The sequence below is a fragment of the Tachyglossus aculeatus genome, chromosome X2 (assembly GCF_015852505.1).
Source record: "Tachyglossus aculeatus isolate mTacAcu1 chromosome X2, mTacAcu1.pri, whole genome shotgun sequence".
NCBI classification, from domain to species: domain Eukaryota; kingdom Metazoa; phylum Chordata; class Mammalia; order Monotremata; family Tachyglossidae; genus Tachyglossus; species Tachyglossus aculeatus.
In genome coordinates this window covers 4047845-4062207 of record NC_052100.1, presented here as the reverse complement: position 1 = coordinate 4062207, position 14363 = coordinate 4047845, and the positions used below count along the sequence as shown (strand labels likewise).

General features: G+C 52.1%; 1 protein-coding gene across 1 annotated transcript in view; it reads left to right on the top strand.

Annotated features, from left to right (window-relative positions):
* Positions 1–2184: 2184 nt before the first annotated feature.
* Positions 2185–14363, top strand: part of KDM3B (lysine demethylase 3B) — a 49542-nt gene continuing 37363 nt past the window's right edge. The window contains exon 1 of the mRNA XM_038770968.1: positions 2185–2453. Coding sequence (XP_038626896.1) covers positions 2223–2453 — 231 coding nt within the window. The 5' untranslated portion in view covers positions 2185–2222. The remainder of the gene's footprint in view (positions 2454–14363) is intronic.

Sequence of the window (14363 nt, the reverse complement as noted above, 5' to 3'; positions counted from 1 at the left end):
CGGAGAAACGTCTCTCCGTTAGGCGTTGCCTGGAAGAAGAGTCGGCATTTCCAAACGGGGATCGTTGCCGGGGAGTGATGCCGAAACGAGCACTGGGATCATCCTCAAATTGACCGTAGGTTTTTGGGGAAGGAGAGGCGACAGCCCCTGGAGAATGGGTCAATTAGAAACGAAGAGGTTGGCCATTGGATTTTTGAGAAGGAAATCATTCAGTCGTATTTATTGAGCGTTTACCGTGTGCAGAAACGAAGAGGTTGGCCATTGGACTTTTGAGAAGGAAATCATTCAGTCGTATTTATTGAGCGCTTACCGTGTGCAGAGCACTGTACTGAGCATTTGGGAAGTACAATCAATCAATCAATCAATCGTATTTATTGAGTGCTTACTATGTGCAGAGCACTATACTAAGCGCTTGGGAAGTACAAGTTGGCAACATATAGAGACAGTCCCTACCCAACAGAGGGCTCACAGTCTAGAAAGGGGAGACAGACAACAAAGCAAAACAGATTAACAAAATAAAATAAATAGAATAAATATGTAGAAGTAAAATAGAGTAATAAGTCTGTACAAACATATACACTGGTACTCCTAGGCCTTGTCTTTAGGGCCTTATTCATTCATTCAATCATATTTATTGAGCCCTTGCTGTGTGCAGAACACTGTACTGAGCACTTGGGAAGTCCAAGTTGGCAACACACAGAGACGGTCCCTACCCAACAGCGGGTTCACGGCCTAGAAGGGGGAGACAGACAACAAAACAGAACATATTAACAAAATAAAATAAATAGAATAAATATGTACAAGTGAAATAGAGTAATGTCTGTACAAACATGTTGCCAACTTGGACTTACCAAGGGCTTAGTACAGTGCTCTGCACACAGTAAGCGCTCAATAAATACAATTGATTGATTGATTGATATATACAGGTACCCCTAGGCCTAGTCTTTAGGGCCTCGTTCATTCATTCAGTCGTATCTATTGACTGCTTACTGTGTGCAGAGCACTGTACTAAGCACTTGGGAAGTCCAAGTTGGCAACGCACAGAGACGGTCCCTACCCAACAGCGGGTTCACAGTCTACAAGGGGGAGACGGACAATGAAACATAAAATAAATAGAGTAAATATGTACAAGTAAAATAAATAAATAGAGTAATAAGTCTGTACAAACATATATATACAGGTACTCCTAGGCCTAGTCTTTAGGTGGGTCTTGGGCCAATGGGAAAGAAGAAAGTAGTAGGCCTGAGGGGGTCAATGGGATGGGCGGGTATGACTTGACATTTCAGGGAAAGGAGCTTAAAAAAAAAAAGTTGGGCCCTTTTTTTGACTTATGCATTTGGTCCCTGCCTCCCCACTCATCCTTTGCTCAGAGAGAGTTGGACAAGGGTCGGACTGGGGTCCTGAGGGGTCTTGGGACTGAGGTAGAAGAGCCAGCTCTCCTGTTTTGGGTTGGGGGGCCGGGTGAATGCCACTCCTCACCAGGGGAACCCCAACCCCCTGCCCTAAGGGGGAATCTGGGGAAGGGAAGGGAAGGGATGGGATGGGATGGGATTCCGTGGGCTGCAGTCCCCCTCCGGGGCGCGGGGAGCGCTGTAGGACGGCGATAGGGGGCGGGGTCCGGACCCAAGCTGCACTTCCCCTCCGGGCCGCGAGGTGGGGGGCGCTGTAGGAGACCAAGGAGGGGCGGGGCCCGGGCCGCGCTTCCCCTCCGGGCCGCGTGGGGCGCTGTAGGCGAGCGAGGGGGCGGGGCCCGGACCGCGCTTCTCCTCCGGGCCTCGGGGGGGCGCTGTAGGTGAGTAAGGGGGGCGGGGCCCGGGCCGCGGGGGGCGCGGTAGGCGAGGGAGGGCGGGCGGGTCCCGGACCGCGCTTCCCCTCCGGACCGCGGGGGGCGCTGTAGGCGAGGGAGGGCGGGCGGGTCCCGGAGCGCGCTTCCCCTCCGGTCCGCGGGGGGCGCTGTGGGGGCGGTGGGGGTCCGTCCGCGGGGGGGCGCTGGCGGGGCGGCGGGGGGTCGAGTGGGCGGGTCCGCTCCCGGCCGCGGGGGGCGCTGCCGGGCGCTGCGCGGCGGAGGGACGGGAGGGAGGGAGGGAGGGAGGCCTCGGGCTCGGGCTGGGCTCGGGCAGGGTTGGGGCCTCGGACCGCCGTTCGGGCCTCCGTGCGGGCCTCCGTTGTTCGGTTCGGGCCTCGGTTGGTTGGGCCGTTGTTCGGCTCGTCGGGCCCCGGCCATGGCGGACGCGGCGGCCTCCCCGGTGGGGAAGCGCCTGCTGCTGCTGCTGGCGGAGGCGGCGGCGGGGGGCCCGGCGGCGGGGGGCCCACCGGCGGGGGGCCCACCGGCGGGGAGCCCGTCATCGGTGGCGGGGCCCCCGGTGCCCGGGCCCGGGCCGTGGCCGCGGCGCGGGTCGTGGCGGGCCGGGACGGTGCGGGCCATGAGCGGGGCGGTGCCCCAGGACCTGGCGGTGAGTCACGGGGGCGGGGGGGGGGGGGAGCGCACACACACACACACACACACACACACACACACACGGGGGGGGGCACACAAACACACACACACACACGGAGCCGGGCCCCCTCTCCTCCCCGGCGGACACTTCCTTCTGGTGCCGCCCCCCCACCCCGTGTGTGTGTGTGTGTGTGTGTGTGTGTGTCCCCGTGTCCGTGTGTCCCAACCCGTGCCCTCCCCCCTCCCCCCCCCCCCCATTCCCCTCCACCCCCTGGGCTTCCTGGGTGACAGCAACAGCTGCGTCCTCCTCTTCCTCTCCTTCCCTTCCTCCCCCCTCCTCCTCCCTTTCTCCTCCTCCTCCTCCTCCTTTCCTCTTCTCCTCCTCCCCTTCCTCCTCTTCCCCTCTCATCTTCCTCTTCTCTTCCTCTTCCCCATCTCTTTTCCTCCTCCTTCTCCCCTTCTTCTCTTCCTTTTCTCACCATCCTCCTCTTCCCCCTCTTCCCCTCCTCTTCCTCGTCTCTTCCTCCTCCCCTTCTCCTCTTCTCCTCCTCCTCCCCCTCTTCTCCCCCTCTTCTCACCCTCTTCTCCTCCTCCTCCCCCTGCTCCTCTTCTCCTCATCCTCTTCTCCTCCTCGTCCTCTTCCTCTTCTCCTCCACGTCCTCCTCCTCCCCATCCTCCTCCCTCCTCCCCTCCTCCCCCTACCCTCCCTCCTCCTGTTCTCATCGTCCTCCCCTTCTTTTCCTCCTCCTCCTCCTCTTCTCATCGTCCTCCCCCTCCTCCTCCTCCTGTTCTCATCGTCCTCCCCTTCTCCTCCTCCTGTTCTCATCGTCCTCCCCCTCCTCCTCCTCTTCTCCTCCTCCTCCTCTTCCCCTCCTCCTCTTTTCCTCCTCCTCCTCTCTCATCATCCTCCTCTTCTCCTCCTCCTCTCCTCCTCCTCTTCTCCTCCTCCTCCCCTTCTCATCATCCTCTTCTCCTCCTCATTCTCTTCCTCTTCTCCACATCCTCCTCCTCGTCCTCTTCCTCTTTTCCTCCTCCCCTCCACCCCCTTCTCCTGTTCTCGTCGTCCTCTCCCCCTCCTCTTCTCATCCTCCTCCTCTCCTCCTCCTCCTCTTCCCTGGGCACGAAGTCCAGTTGGGCTCCGAGGCCTCTCTCTGCTGGAGGAGGAGGAGGAGGAGGAGGAGGAGGGTGGTTTGTGCCCCAGGCTCCCCCAGTCTGCTCCCCGGGGTTGGGGGCAGGTGGGCAGCCGGCTGGCGGCGGGCACAGGGAGGGCGAGAGGAATCTCACGTGTAAACTTCAAATCGACGGCTGTCGGAGACAGCGTGCATTTGTTTGGGTGCGTGCTGGGCCCGCCGGGCGATGCCAGTCGTGGGCAGGGGCCGCTCGGCAGCTTCAGCTTGGACCTGGGGTCAAGCGGGCACGCTGCCGTGGCCTCCTCGGCCTTCCTCCTCCGTCTGGTGGGCTCCGGCCCTTCGGGGTTCGCTTCGGGGAAGCCAGCACGGCCAAAGAGAGGGGGTTCGATCGTATTTAGTGCTCGGCACATAGTAAGCGCTTAATAAATGCCATCATTATTATTATTTATTGAGCGCTTACTGTGCGCAGAGCACCGTGCCAAGCGCTTGGGAAAGTCCAACCCGACCGTCAGCAGACACGTTCGCCGCCCACCGCGAGCTCGCTCACGGACTGTGAGCCCACCGTTGGGTAGGGACCGTCTCTAGATGTTGCCAACTTGGACTTCCTAAGCGCTTAGTACAGTGCTCTGCACACAGTAAGCGCTCAATAAATACGATTGATTGAATGAATGAGTAGAAGTGGGTTGTTTTTCCTGCGGTCACTCTGCCGCCTGGTAGCTATTTCCTCCCAACTAATAATAATAAGGGAAGGAGAGGAGGAGGAGAAAAGAGAAGAAGAGCTTAGAACAGTGCTTTGCACATAGTAAGCGCTTAACAAATGCCGTCATTATTATTATTTGTTAAGCGCTTACTATGTGGAAAGCTCTGGGGGGGATACAAGCCGATCAGGCTGTCCCACCGTGGGGCTCACGGTCTTCATCCCCGTTTTCCAGATGAGGTCACTGAGGCCCAGAGAAGTGAAGTGGCTCGCCCAAAGTCACCCAGCCGACAGTCGGCGGAGCCGGGATTTGAACCCACGACCTCTGACTCCAAAGCCCGGGCTCTCCCCACCGAGCCACGCTGCTTCCCGGCAGCTCGGGTGGACGCCCGGATCCGGGCCTCGTTGGATGCTTTCTTGGTCCATGAATTCGGTCGTACTTCCTGAGCGCTTCCGGGGAGAGGACAGGACGGCCAATTTGCCAATTTGTACTTCCCAAGCGCTTAGTACAGTGCTCTGCACATAGTAAGCGCTCAATAAATGCGATTGATTGATGGATTGACGGCGACAGGCGGGCGCGTTCCCTGCCCGCGGCGAGCTTACCGTCCAGAGGCCAGTAGGCACAGAGGGCCGCGTCTCCCCGCCCCTCAATCAATCAATCAATCGTATTTATTGAGCGCTTACTATGTGCAGAGCACTGTACTAAGCGCTTGGGAAGTACAAATTGGCATCACATAGAGACAGTCCCTACCCAACAGTGGGCTCACAGTCTAAAAGGGGGAGACAGAGAACAGAACCAAACATACCAACAAAATAAAATAAGTATTTTATTTTACTGGTCAGGCCGACCAGAAAGTATTTCGGATTTCTATTTTGAGATCAGCGGTGGACAACTCCGGGATCGGGGGAATAGGCCGGTTTTTGTGGTTCGAGCAAGCCGGACGGGGAGACCTGAACAGGCCGCCCCGGCTCGTCCCGAGGCGCGATGGTGGTATTTGCTAAGCGCTCACTCTGTGCTAAGCGCCGGGGACGACACAGGCAGATCGAGTCGGACCCAGTCCCCGCCCCGTGTGGGGCTCACAGCCCCAATCCCAGTTTTACAGGTGAGGGAACCGAGGCCCGGGGTATAATAATAATAATAATAATAATAATGGTATTTGTTAAGCGCTTACTATGTGCAAAGCACTGTTCTAAGCGCTGGGATAGGTACAAGTTGATCGGTTGTCCCACGTGAGGCTCACGGGCTTAATCCCCATTTTACAGGTAGGGTAACTGAGGCACAGAGAAGTTAAGTGACTTGCCCAAAGTCACACAGCTGACAATTGGCAGTGGTGATGCCGGTATTTGTTGAGCGCTTACTGTGGGCGAAGCCCTGTTCTAAGCGCCGGGGTTGACGCGAGGTAATCAGGCTGTCTCACGTGGGGCTCACGTTTTACTGATGAGGGAACCGAGGCCCAGAGAATAATAGTAATAATAATAATGATGGTATCTGTTGAGCGCTTACTATGGGCGAAGCACTGTTTTAAGCGCCGTGGTTGATACAAGGTGATCAGGTTGTCCCACGTGGGGCTCACAGTCTCAATCCCTGTTTTACTGATGAGGGAACCGAGGCCCAGGGAACAATAATAATAATAATAATGATGATGATGGTGGTATTTGTTGAGCACTTACTATGGGCGAAGCATTGTTCTAAGCTCTGGGGTTGATACAAGGTGATGAGGTTGTCCCACGTGGGGCTCACAGTCTCCATCCCCGTTTTACTGATGAGGGAACCGAGGCCCAGAGAATAATAATAATAATGATGGTATTTGTTGAGTGCTTGCTATGTGCAAAGCACTGTTCTAAGCGCTGGGGTTGTTACAAGGTGATCAGGTTGTCCCACGTGGGGCTCACAGTCTCAATCTCCGTTTTACCGATGAGGGAACCGAGGCCCAGAGAATAATAATAATAATGATGATGATTGTGGTGTTGAGCGCTTACTAAGTGCGAAGCATTGTTCTAAGCACAGTGGTTGACACAAGGTGATCAGGTTGTCCCACGGGGGGCTCACAGTCTCAGTCCCCATTTTACTGATGAGGGAATTGAGGCCCAGAGAATAATAATAATAATGATGGTATTTGTTGAGTGCTTACTATGTGCAAAGCACTGTTCTAAGCGCCGGGGTTGTTACAAGGTGATCAGGTTGTCCCACGTGGGGCTCACAGTCTCAATCTCCATTTTACTGATGAGGGAACCGAGGCCCAGAGAATAATAATAATAATGATGATGATGGTGGTGTTTGTTGAGCACTTGCTAAGTGCAAAGCATTGTTCTAAGCGCCGGGGTTGATATAAGGTGATCAGGTTGTCCCACGTGGGGCTCACAGTCTCAATCCCCGTTTTACTGATGAGGGAACCGAGGCCCAGAGAATAATAGTAATAATGATGGTGGTGGTGGCGTTTGTTGAGCACTTAGTGTGAAGCATTGTTCTAAGCGCTGGGGTTGATACAAGTTGATCAGGTTGTCCCACGTGGGGCTCACAGTCTCAATCCCCGTTTTACTGATGAGGGAACCGAGGCCCAGGGAATAATAGTAATAATGATGGTGGTGGTGGTGTTTGTTGAGCACTTAGTGTGAAGCATTGTTCTAAGCGCTGGGGTTGATACAAGTTGATCAGGTTGTACCACGTGGGGCTCACAGTCTCAATCCCCGTTTTACTGATGAGGGAACCGAGGCCCAGAGAATAATAGTAATAATGATGGTGGTGGTGGCGTTTGTTGAGCACTTAGTGTGAAGCATTGTTCTAAGCGCTGGGGTTGATACAAGTTGATCAGGTTGTCCCACGTGGGGCTCACAGTCTCAATCCCCATTTTACTGATGAGGGAACCGAGGCCCAGGGAATAATAGTAATAATGATGGTGGTGGTGGTGTTTGTTGAGCACTTAGTGTGAAGCATTGTTCTAAGCGCTGGGGTTGATACAAGTTGATCAGGTTGTACCACGTGGGGCTCACAGTCTCAATCCCCGTTTTACTGATGAGGGAACCAAGGCCCAGAGAATAATAATAATAATGATGATGATGATGGTTGTGTTTGTTGAGCACTTACTAAGTGTGAAGGATTGTTCTAAGCGCTGGGGTTGATACAAGGTGATGAGGTTGTCCCACGTGGGGCTCACAGTCTCAATCCCCGTTTTACTGATGAGGGAACCGAGGTCCAGAGAATAATAATAATGATGGTGGTATTTGTTGAGCGCTTACTGTGAGCGAAGCACTGTTTTTAGCTCTGGGGTTGATACAAGGTGATCAGGTTGTCCCACGGTGGGCTAACAGTCTCAATCCCTGTTTTACTGATGAGGGAACCGAGGCCCAGAGAATAATAATAATAATGATGATGATGGTGGTGTTTGTTGAGCACTTACTAAGTGTGAAGCATTGTTCTAAGTGCTGTGGTTGATACGAGGTGATCAGGTTGTCCCATGGGGGGCTCACAGTCTCAATCCCCGTTTTACTGATGAGGGAACCGAGGCCCAGAGAATAATAATAATGATGATGATGGTGGTGTTTGTTGAGCACTTATTAAGTGTGAAGCATTGTTCTAAGCGCTGTGGTTGATACAAGGTGATGAGGTTGTCCCACGTGGGGCTCACAGTCTCAATCCCCATTTTACTGATGAGGGAACCGAGGTCCAGAGAATAATAATAATGATGGTGGTATTTGTTGAGCGCTTACTGTGAGCGAAGCACTGTTTTTAGCTCTGGGGTTGATACAAGGTGATCAGGTTGTCCCACGGTGGGCTAACAGTCTCAATCCCTGTTTTACTGATGAGGGAACCGAGGCCCAGAGAATAATAATAATAATGATGATGATGGTGGTGTTTGTTGAGCACTTACTAAGTGTGAAGCATTGTTCTAAGTGCTGTGGTTGATACGAGGTGATCAGGTTGTCCCATGGGGGGCTCACAGTCTCAATCCCCGTTTTACTGATGAGGGAACCGAGGCCCAGAGAATAATAATAATGATGATGATGGTGGTGTTTGTTGAGCACTTATTAAGTGTGAAGCATTGTTCTAAGCGCTGTGGTTGATACAAGGTGATGAGGTTGTCCCACGTGGGGCTCACAGTCTCAATCCCCATTTTACTGATGAGGGAACCGAGGTCCAGAGAATAATAATAATGATGGTGGTATTTGTTGAGCACTTACTATGAGCGAAGCACTGTTCTAAGCTCTGGGGTTGATACAAGGTGATCAGGTTGTCCCACGTGGGGCTCACAGTCTCAATCTCCGTTTTACTGATGAGGGAACTGAGGCCCAGAGAATAATAATAATGATGATGGTGGTGTTGAGCACTTACTAAGTGCGAAGCATTGTTCTAAGCGCTGTGGTTGATGCAAGGTGATCAGGTTGTCCCATGGTGGGCTCACAGTCTCAATCCCCGTTTTACTGATGAGGGAACCGAGGCCCAGAGAATAATAATAATAATGATGATGGTGATGTTTGTTGAGCACTTATTAAGGGTGAAGCATTGTTCTAAGCACTGTGGTTGATACAAGGTGATGAGGTTGTCCCACGTGGGGCTCACAGTCTCCATCCCCGTTTTACTGATGAGGGAACCGAGGCCCAGAGAATAATAATAATAATGATGATGATGGTGGTGTTTGTTGAGCACTTATTAAGTGTGAAGCATTGTTCTAAGCGCTGTGGTTGATACAAGGTGATCAGGTTGTCCCACGTGGGGCTCACAGTCTCAGTCCCCATTTTACTGATGAGGGAACTGAGGCCCAGAGAATAATGATGATGATGATGGTATTTGAGCGCTTACTATGTGCAAAGCACTGTTCTAAACACTGTGGTTGATACAAGGTGATCAGGTTGTCCCACGGGGGGTTCACAGTCTCAATCCCCGTTTTATTGATGAGGGAACCGAGGTCCAGAGAATAATAATAATGATGGTGGTATTTGTTGAGCGCTTACTATGAGCGAGGCACTGTTCTAAGCGCTGGGGTTGATACAGGTTCATCGGGTTGTCCCACGTGGGGCTCACAGAATGAATCCCCATTTTACAGATGAGAGAACTTGCAGAGAAGTCAAGTGACTTGCCCAAAGTCACCCAGCTGATAAGTGGCGGAGCCGGGATCAGAACCCACAACCTCTGACTCCCAAGCCCGGGCTCTTTTTCATTCATCCATTCGTTCGATCGTATTTATGGAGCACTTACTGTGTGCAGAGCGCTGGACTGAGGGCTTGGAAAGTCCAATTTGGTAACAGATAGAGACAATCCCTACCCGAAAAGAAGGGACTTGCTAGAGAAGCAGCATGGCTCAGTGAAAAGAGCCCGGGCTTGGGAGTCAAATCCCGGCTCCGCCAATTGTCAGCTGGGTGACTTTGGGCAAGTCACTTCACTTCTCTGGGCCTCAGTTCCCTCATCTGTCAAATGGGGATGAAAACTGGGAGCCCCTCAGGGGGCAACCCGATCACCTTGTCATCACCCCAGCGCTTAGAACAGTGCTTTGCACATAGCAAGCGCTTAATAAATGCCACCACCATTATTATTATTATTACTTCACTTCTCTGGGCCTCAGTTCCCTCGTCTGTCAAATGGGGATGAAAACTGGGAGCCCCTCGGGGGGCAACCCGATCACCTTGTCACCACCCCAGCGCTTAGAACAGTGCTTTGCACATAGTAAGCACTTAATAAATGCCATCATTACTACTATTATTATTACTTCACTTTTCTGGGCCTCAGTTCCCTCATCTGTCAAATGGGGATGAAGACTGGGAGCCCCTCGTGGGGGGCAACCCGATCACCTTGTCACCACCCCAGTGCTTAGAACAGTGCTTTGCACATAGTAAGTGCTTAATAAATGCCATCATCATGATTATTATTATTACTTCACTTCTCTGGGCCTCATCTGTCAAATGGGGATGAAGACTGGGAGCCCCTCGGGGGGCAACCCGATTACCTTGTCACCTCCCCAGTGCTTAGAACAGTGCTTTGCACATAGTAAGCGCTTATTACATGTCATTATTATTATTATTATTATTATTATTATTATTATTATTATTAAGACCTCCCAGTGGACAAGCGGCGGAGCCGGGATTAGAACCCCTGACCTTCAGTGTCCCAGGCCCGGGCTCTATCCGTTGTGCCTCCCTTCTTCTCTAAATGGAGTAGGGGAAAACAAAAGGGGGAATTTCGTAAACGTGCGGCCTAAGTTGGGGGTTAGAGAGGGGAAGAGCCCAGGCCTGGTCGTCCAAAGGTCATGGGTTCCAATCCCGACTCCGCCGCCCGGTGGCCCTGGGCAAGTCACTTCCCCGCGCCTCATCCGTGCGACGGAGAGCGAGGCCCTCAGCCTGTTACGGGGCGGGAGCCGGATCCGCAGTGCTTAGAACAGTGCCTGGCACATGGCGAACGCTTAATAATAATAATAATAATAATTATTATTATTATTGGCATTTGTTTAGTGCTTACTATGTGCAAAGCACTGTTCTAAGCGCTGGGGAGGATACAGGCTGATCAGGTTGTCCCACGTGGGGCTCACAGTCTTAATCCCCATTTTACAGATGAGGTAACTAAGGCCCAGAGAAGTTAAGTGACTTGCCCAAGATCACACAGCGGACGTGTGGCAGAGTCGGGATTCGAACCCATGACCTCTGACTCCAAAGCCCGTGCTCTTTCCACTGAGCCACGAAGCAGCGCGGCTTAGTGGCTAGCGCCCGGGCCTGGGGGTCTGAGGATGTGGGTTCTCATCCCGGCCCCGCCACTCGTCTGCTCTGTGTCCCTGGGCAAGTCACTTCGCTTCTCTGGGCCTCAGTTCCCTCATCTGGAAAATGGGGATGAATAGCGTGCGCCCCACAGTAAGCGCTCAATAAATACGATTGAATGAATGACAGGGATTTTTGTCCAACTTGAACAGTGCGGCACAGTGGAAAAGAGTCCGGGCTTTGGACTCAGAGGTCGTGGGTTCAAATCCCGGCCCTGCCAACTGTCAGCTGGGTGACTTTGGGCAAGTCACTTCACTTCTCTGGGCCTCAGTTCCCTCATCTGGAAAATGGGGATGAATAGCGTGCGCCCCACAGTAAGCGCTCAATAAATACGATTGAATGAATGACGGGGATTTTTGTCCAACTTGAACAGCGCGGCTCAGTGGAAAAGAGCCCGGGCTTTGGAGTCAGAGGTTGTGGGTTCAAATCCCGGCTCTGCCAACTGTCAGCTGGGTGACTTTGGGCAAGTCACTTCTCTGGGCCTCAGTTCCCTCATCTGGAAAATGGGGATTAAGACTGTGAGCCCTCCGTGGGATAACCTGATCACCTTGTAACCTCCCCAGCGCTTAGGATGGTGCTTTGCACAGAGTAAGTGCTTAAAAAATACCATCGTTATTATTATTATTATATAGTAAGTTTTTAACAAGTGCTATTACTATTATTACTATTATTATTTTAAAATCCAGCCAGGGAGAATGCAGTTTAAACTTTCCATAACAAGTAATGTTGTTATTGGTTATTAATTATTAGGATTATTATGTTATTATTATTATGTCTATTTTTCTAGACATGTTGGGTAGGGACCGTCTCTATATGTTGCCAACTTGTACTTCTCAAGCGCTTAGTCCAGTGCTCCGCACACAGTAAGTGCTCAATAAATACGATTGAGTGAATGTTATTATAGAGCAGCGGTGTGGCACAGTGGAAAGAGCCCGGGCTTTGGAGTCAGAGGTCACGGGTTCAAATCCCGGCTCCACTTGGGGCAAGTCTCTGGGCCTCAGTTCTCTCATCTGTAAAATGGGGCTGAAGACTGTGAGTCCCCCCGTGGGACAACCTGATCGCCTTGTATCCTCCCCAGCGCTTAGAACAGTGCTTTGCACAGAGTAAGCGCCTAATAAATGCCATCATTATTATACCCAGCTAGGGAGAATGTGCTATAAAGTAGCTCGGGGATGATCCGATCTCCCTTCCCTCAGCTCTCAGCGGAGTGCTTAGCGCATCATAAGCACCTTGGCCTGGTTGAAGAATTTTTTTTTTTTAAAAAAGCCCCAGCTATCTCAGCCTCGGGACAGCGCTTTGCGCTCAGTAGGTGCTCAGTAAATAGCATTCCTTCCCCATCTGATCCTCATCGACCGTCTATTTGTTTTGTGAATGATGTGCATTTAGCTTTAATTCTATTTATTCTGACGACACCAGTCCACGTGTTGTGTTCCGTTGTCTGCCTCCCCCTCTAGACCGGGAGCCCGTCGTTGGGTAGGGGCTGTCTCTAGATGTTCCCAAGCGCTTAGTACAGTGCTCTGCACACAGTAAGCGCTCGATAAATACGACTGAATGACCGAATCAACCAGGGGGCTCAGGGGACTCGCTATTTAGGCGGTTTTGCGGGTTTTCAAGACAACGGTTTGGTTGTCGGGAAGCCGGGGGGCAGGGGACCCTGTAACCTCGTGTCATCTCTCTGGTGCCTGTGTTTCCCAAACACTTGGTCGCATTAAGTGCTCGCTGATGGCCGGGTGTCATCCAGTTCTATGTACTGAGCGCATCCCCATATCCCCAACTTGTACCTATCTATTCTATTTATTTTATTTTGTTAGTATGTTTGTTTTGTTCTCTGTCTCCCCCTTTTAGACTGTGAGCCCACTGTTGGGTAGGGACTGCCTCTAGATGTTGCCAATTTGTACCTCCCAAGCGCTTAGTACAGTGCTCTGCACATAGTAAGCGCTCAATAAATACGATTGATGGTGATGATGATGATCCCCAGCCTGCTGAATCCCAAACTGCTCTCTCCAGCCGGGCGGAGCTCCGGATGCCCGCTGGAAGACAAAACGGAGAGGAAGCGCCCTATCCTAGTGTGGACAGAGCCCGAGTTGGGGTGTCAGAGGACCTGGGTTCTAATCCCGGCCATGCCCCTCGCCGGCTGTGTGACCTCGGGCGAGTCACTTCGCCTCTCTGGGCCTCAGTTGTCTCATCTGTTAAATGGGGATGGAGACTGTGAGCTCCACGTGGAACGGGGACCATGCCCAAATTGGATCCATCCTGGCGCTTAGTGCAGTGCCTGGCGCACAGTAAGCTCGTCACAAATACCACAATTAGTCTTATCTTGTATCTGCCCCCGCGCTTAGGGCAGTGCTTAGCTCATAGTAAGCGCTTAACAAATCATCATCATCATCAATCGTATTTATTGAGCGCTTACTGTGTGCAGAGCACCGTACTAAGCGCTTGGGAAGTACAAATTGGCAACACACAGAGACAGTCCCTACCCAACAGTGGGCTCACAGTCTAAAAGGGGGAGACAGAGAACAAAACCAAACATACTAACAAAATAAAATAAATAGAATAGATATGTACAAATAAAATAAATAGAGTAATAAATATGTACAAACATATATACAGGTGCTGTATATATGCCATAAGTGCCATAAAAGAAGAAAACAAGAATAGGCAGAGCAGATAGCCCCCCTGCCACTCTCTCTCTCTCTCTCTCTCTCTCTCTCTCTCTCTGACACATACTCATTCATTCAGTCCTATTTATTGAGCGCTTACAGTGTGCAGAGCACTGTACTAACCGCTTGCAAAGTATGTACTAGAGCGGTCAGGGCCGGCAGGGTGGCAAGTAAGACCTTTTTCATCAGCCTGGCAGAAGTTTTGTAATTTATCCGCCTTCGCCTTTTTTTTTTTTTTTTGCTTTTCAAACCAACTTGCAAAACGCGACCAGCCCCCCTCTTCCAGTTCCCGCTATTGAAATGCGTCCAACCAGTAATTTTGGGGTTGCGGGAGGTGGGGGGGATAGGAGAAATGCTGGGGAGGGGGTAGTTAGGGGGCGGGGGGCAGCTTCCAGTTGGGTTACGGTCCCCCCCAGAGCCGAGACGGGCCGGTCCACCTAAGGCCTGGGCTCCTGGGCCGGGCTGGCCAGCCCCACACCGAGGTAAATAATAATAATAATAATAATAGTGGCATTTATTAAGCGCTTACTATGTGCAAAGCACTGTCCTAAGCGCTGGGGAGGTGACAAGGTGATCAGGTTGTCCCACGGGGGGCTCACATCCATTTTACAGATGAAGTGAAGAGAAGTGAAGTGACTGGCCCAGAGTCACCCGGCTGACAAGTGGCGGAGCCGGGATTTGAACCCATGACTTGTGAC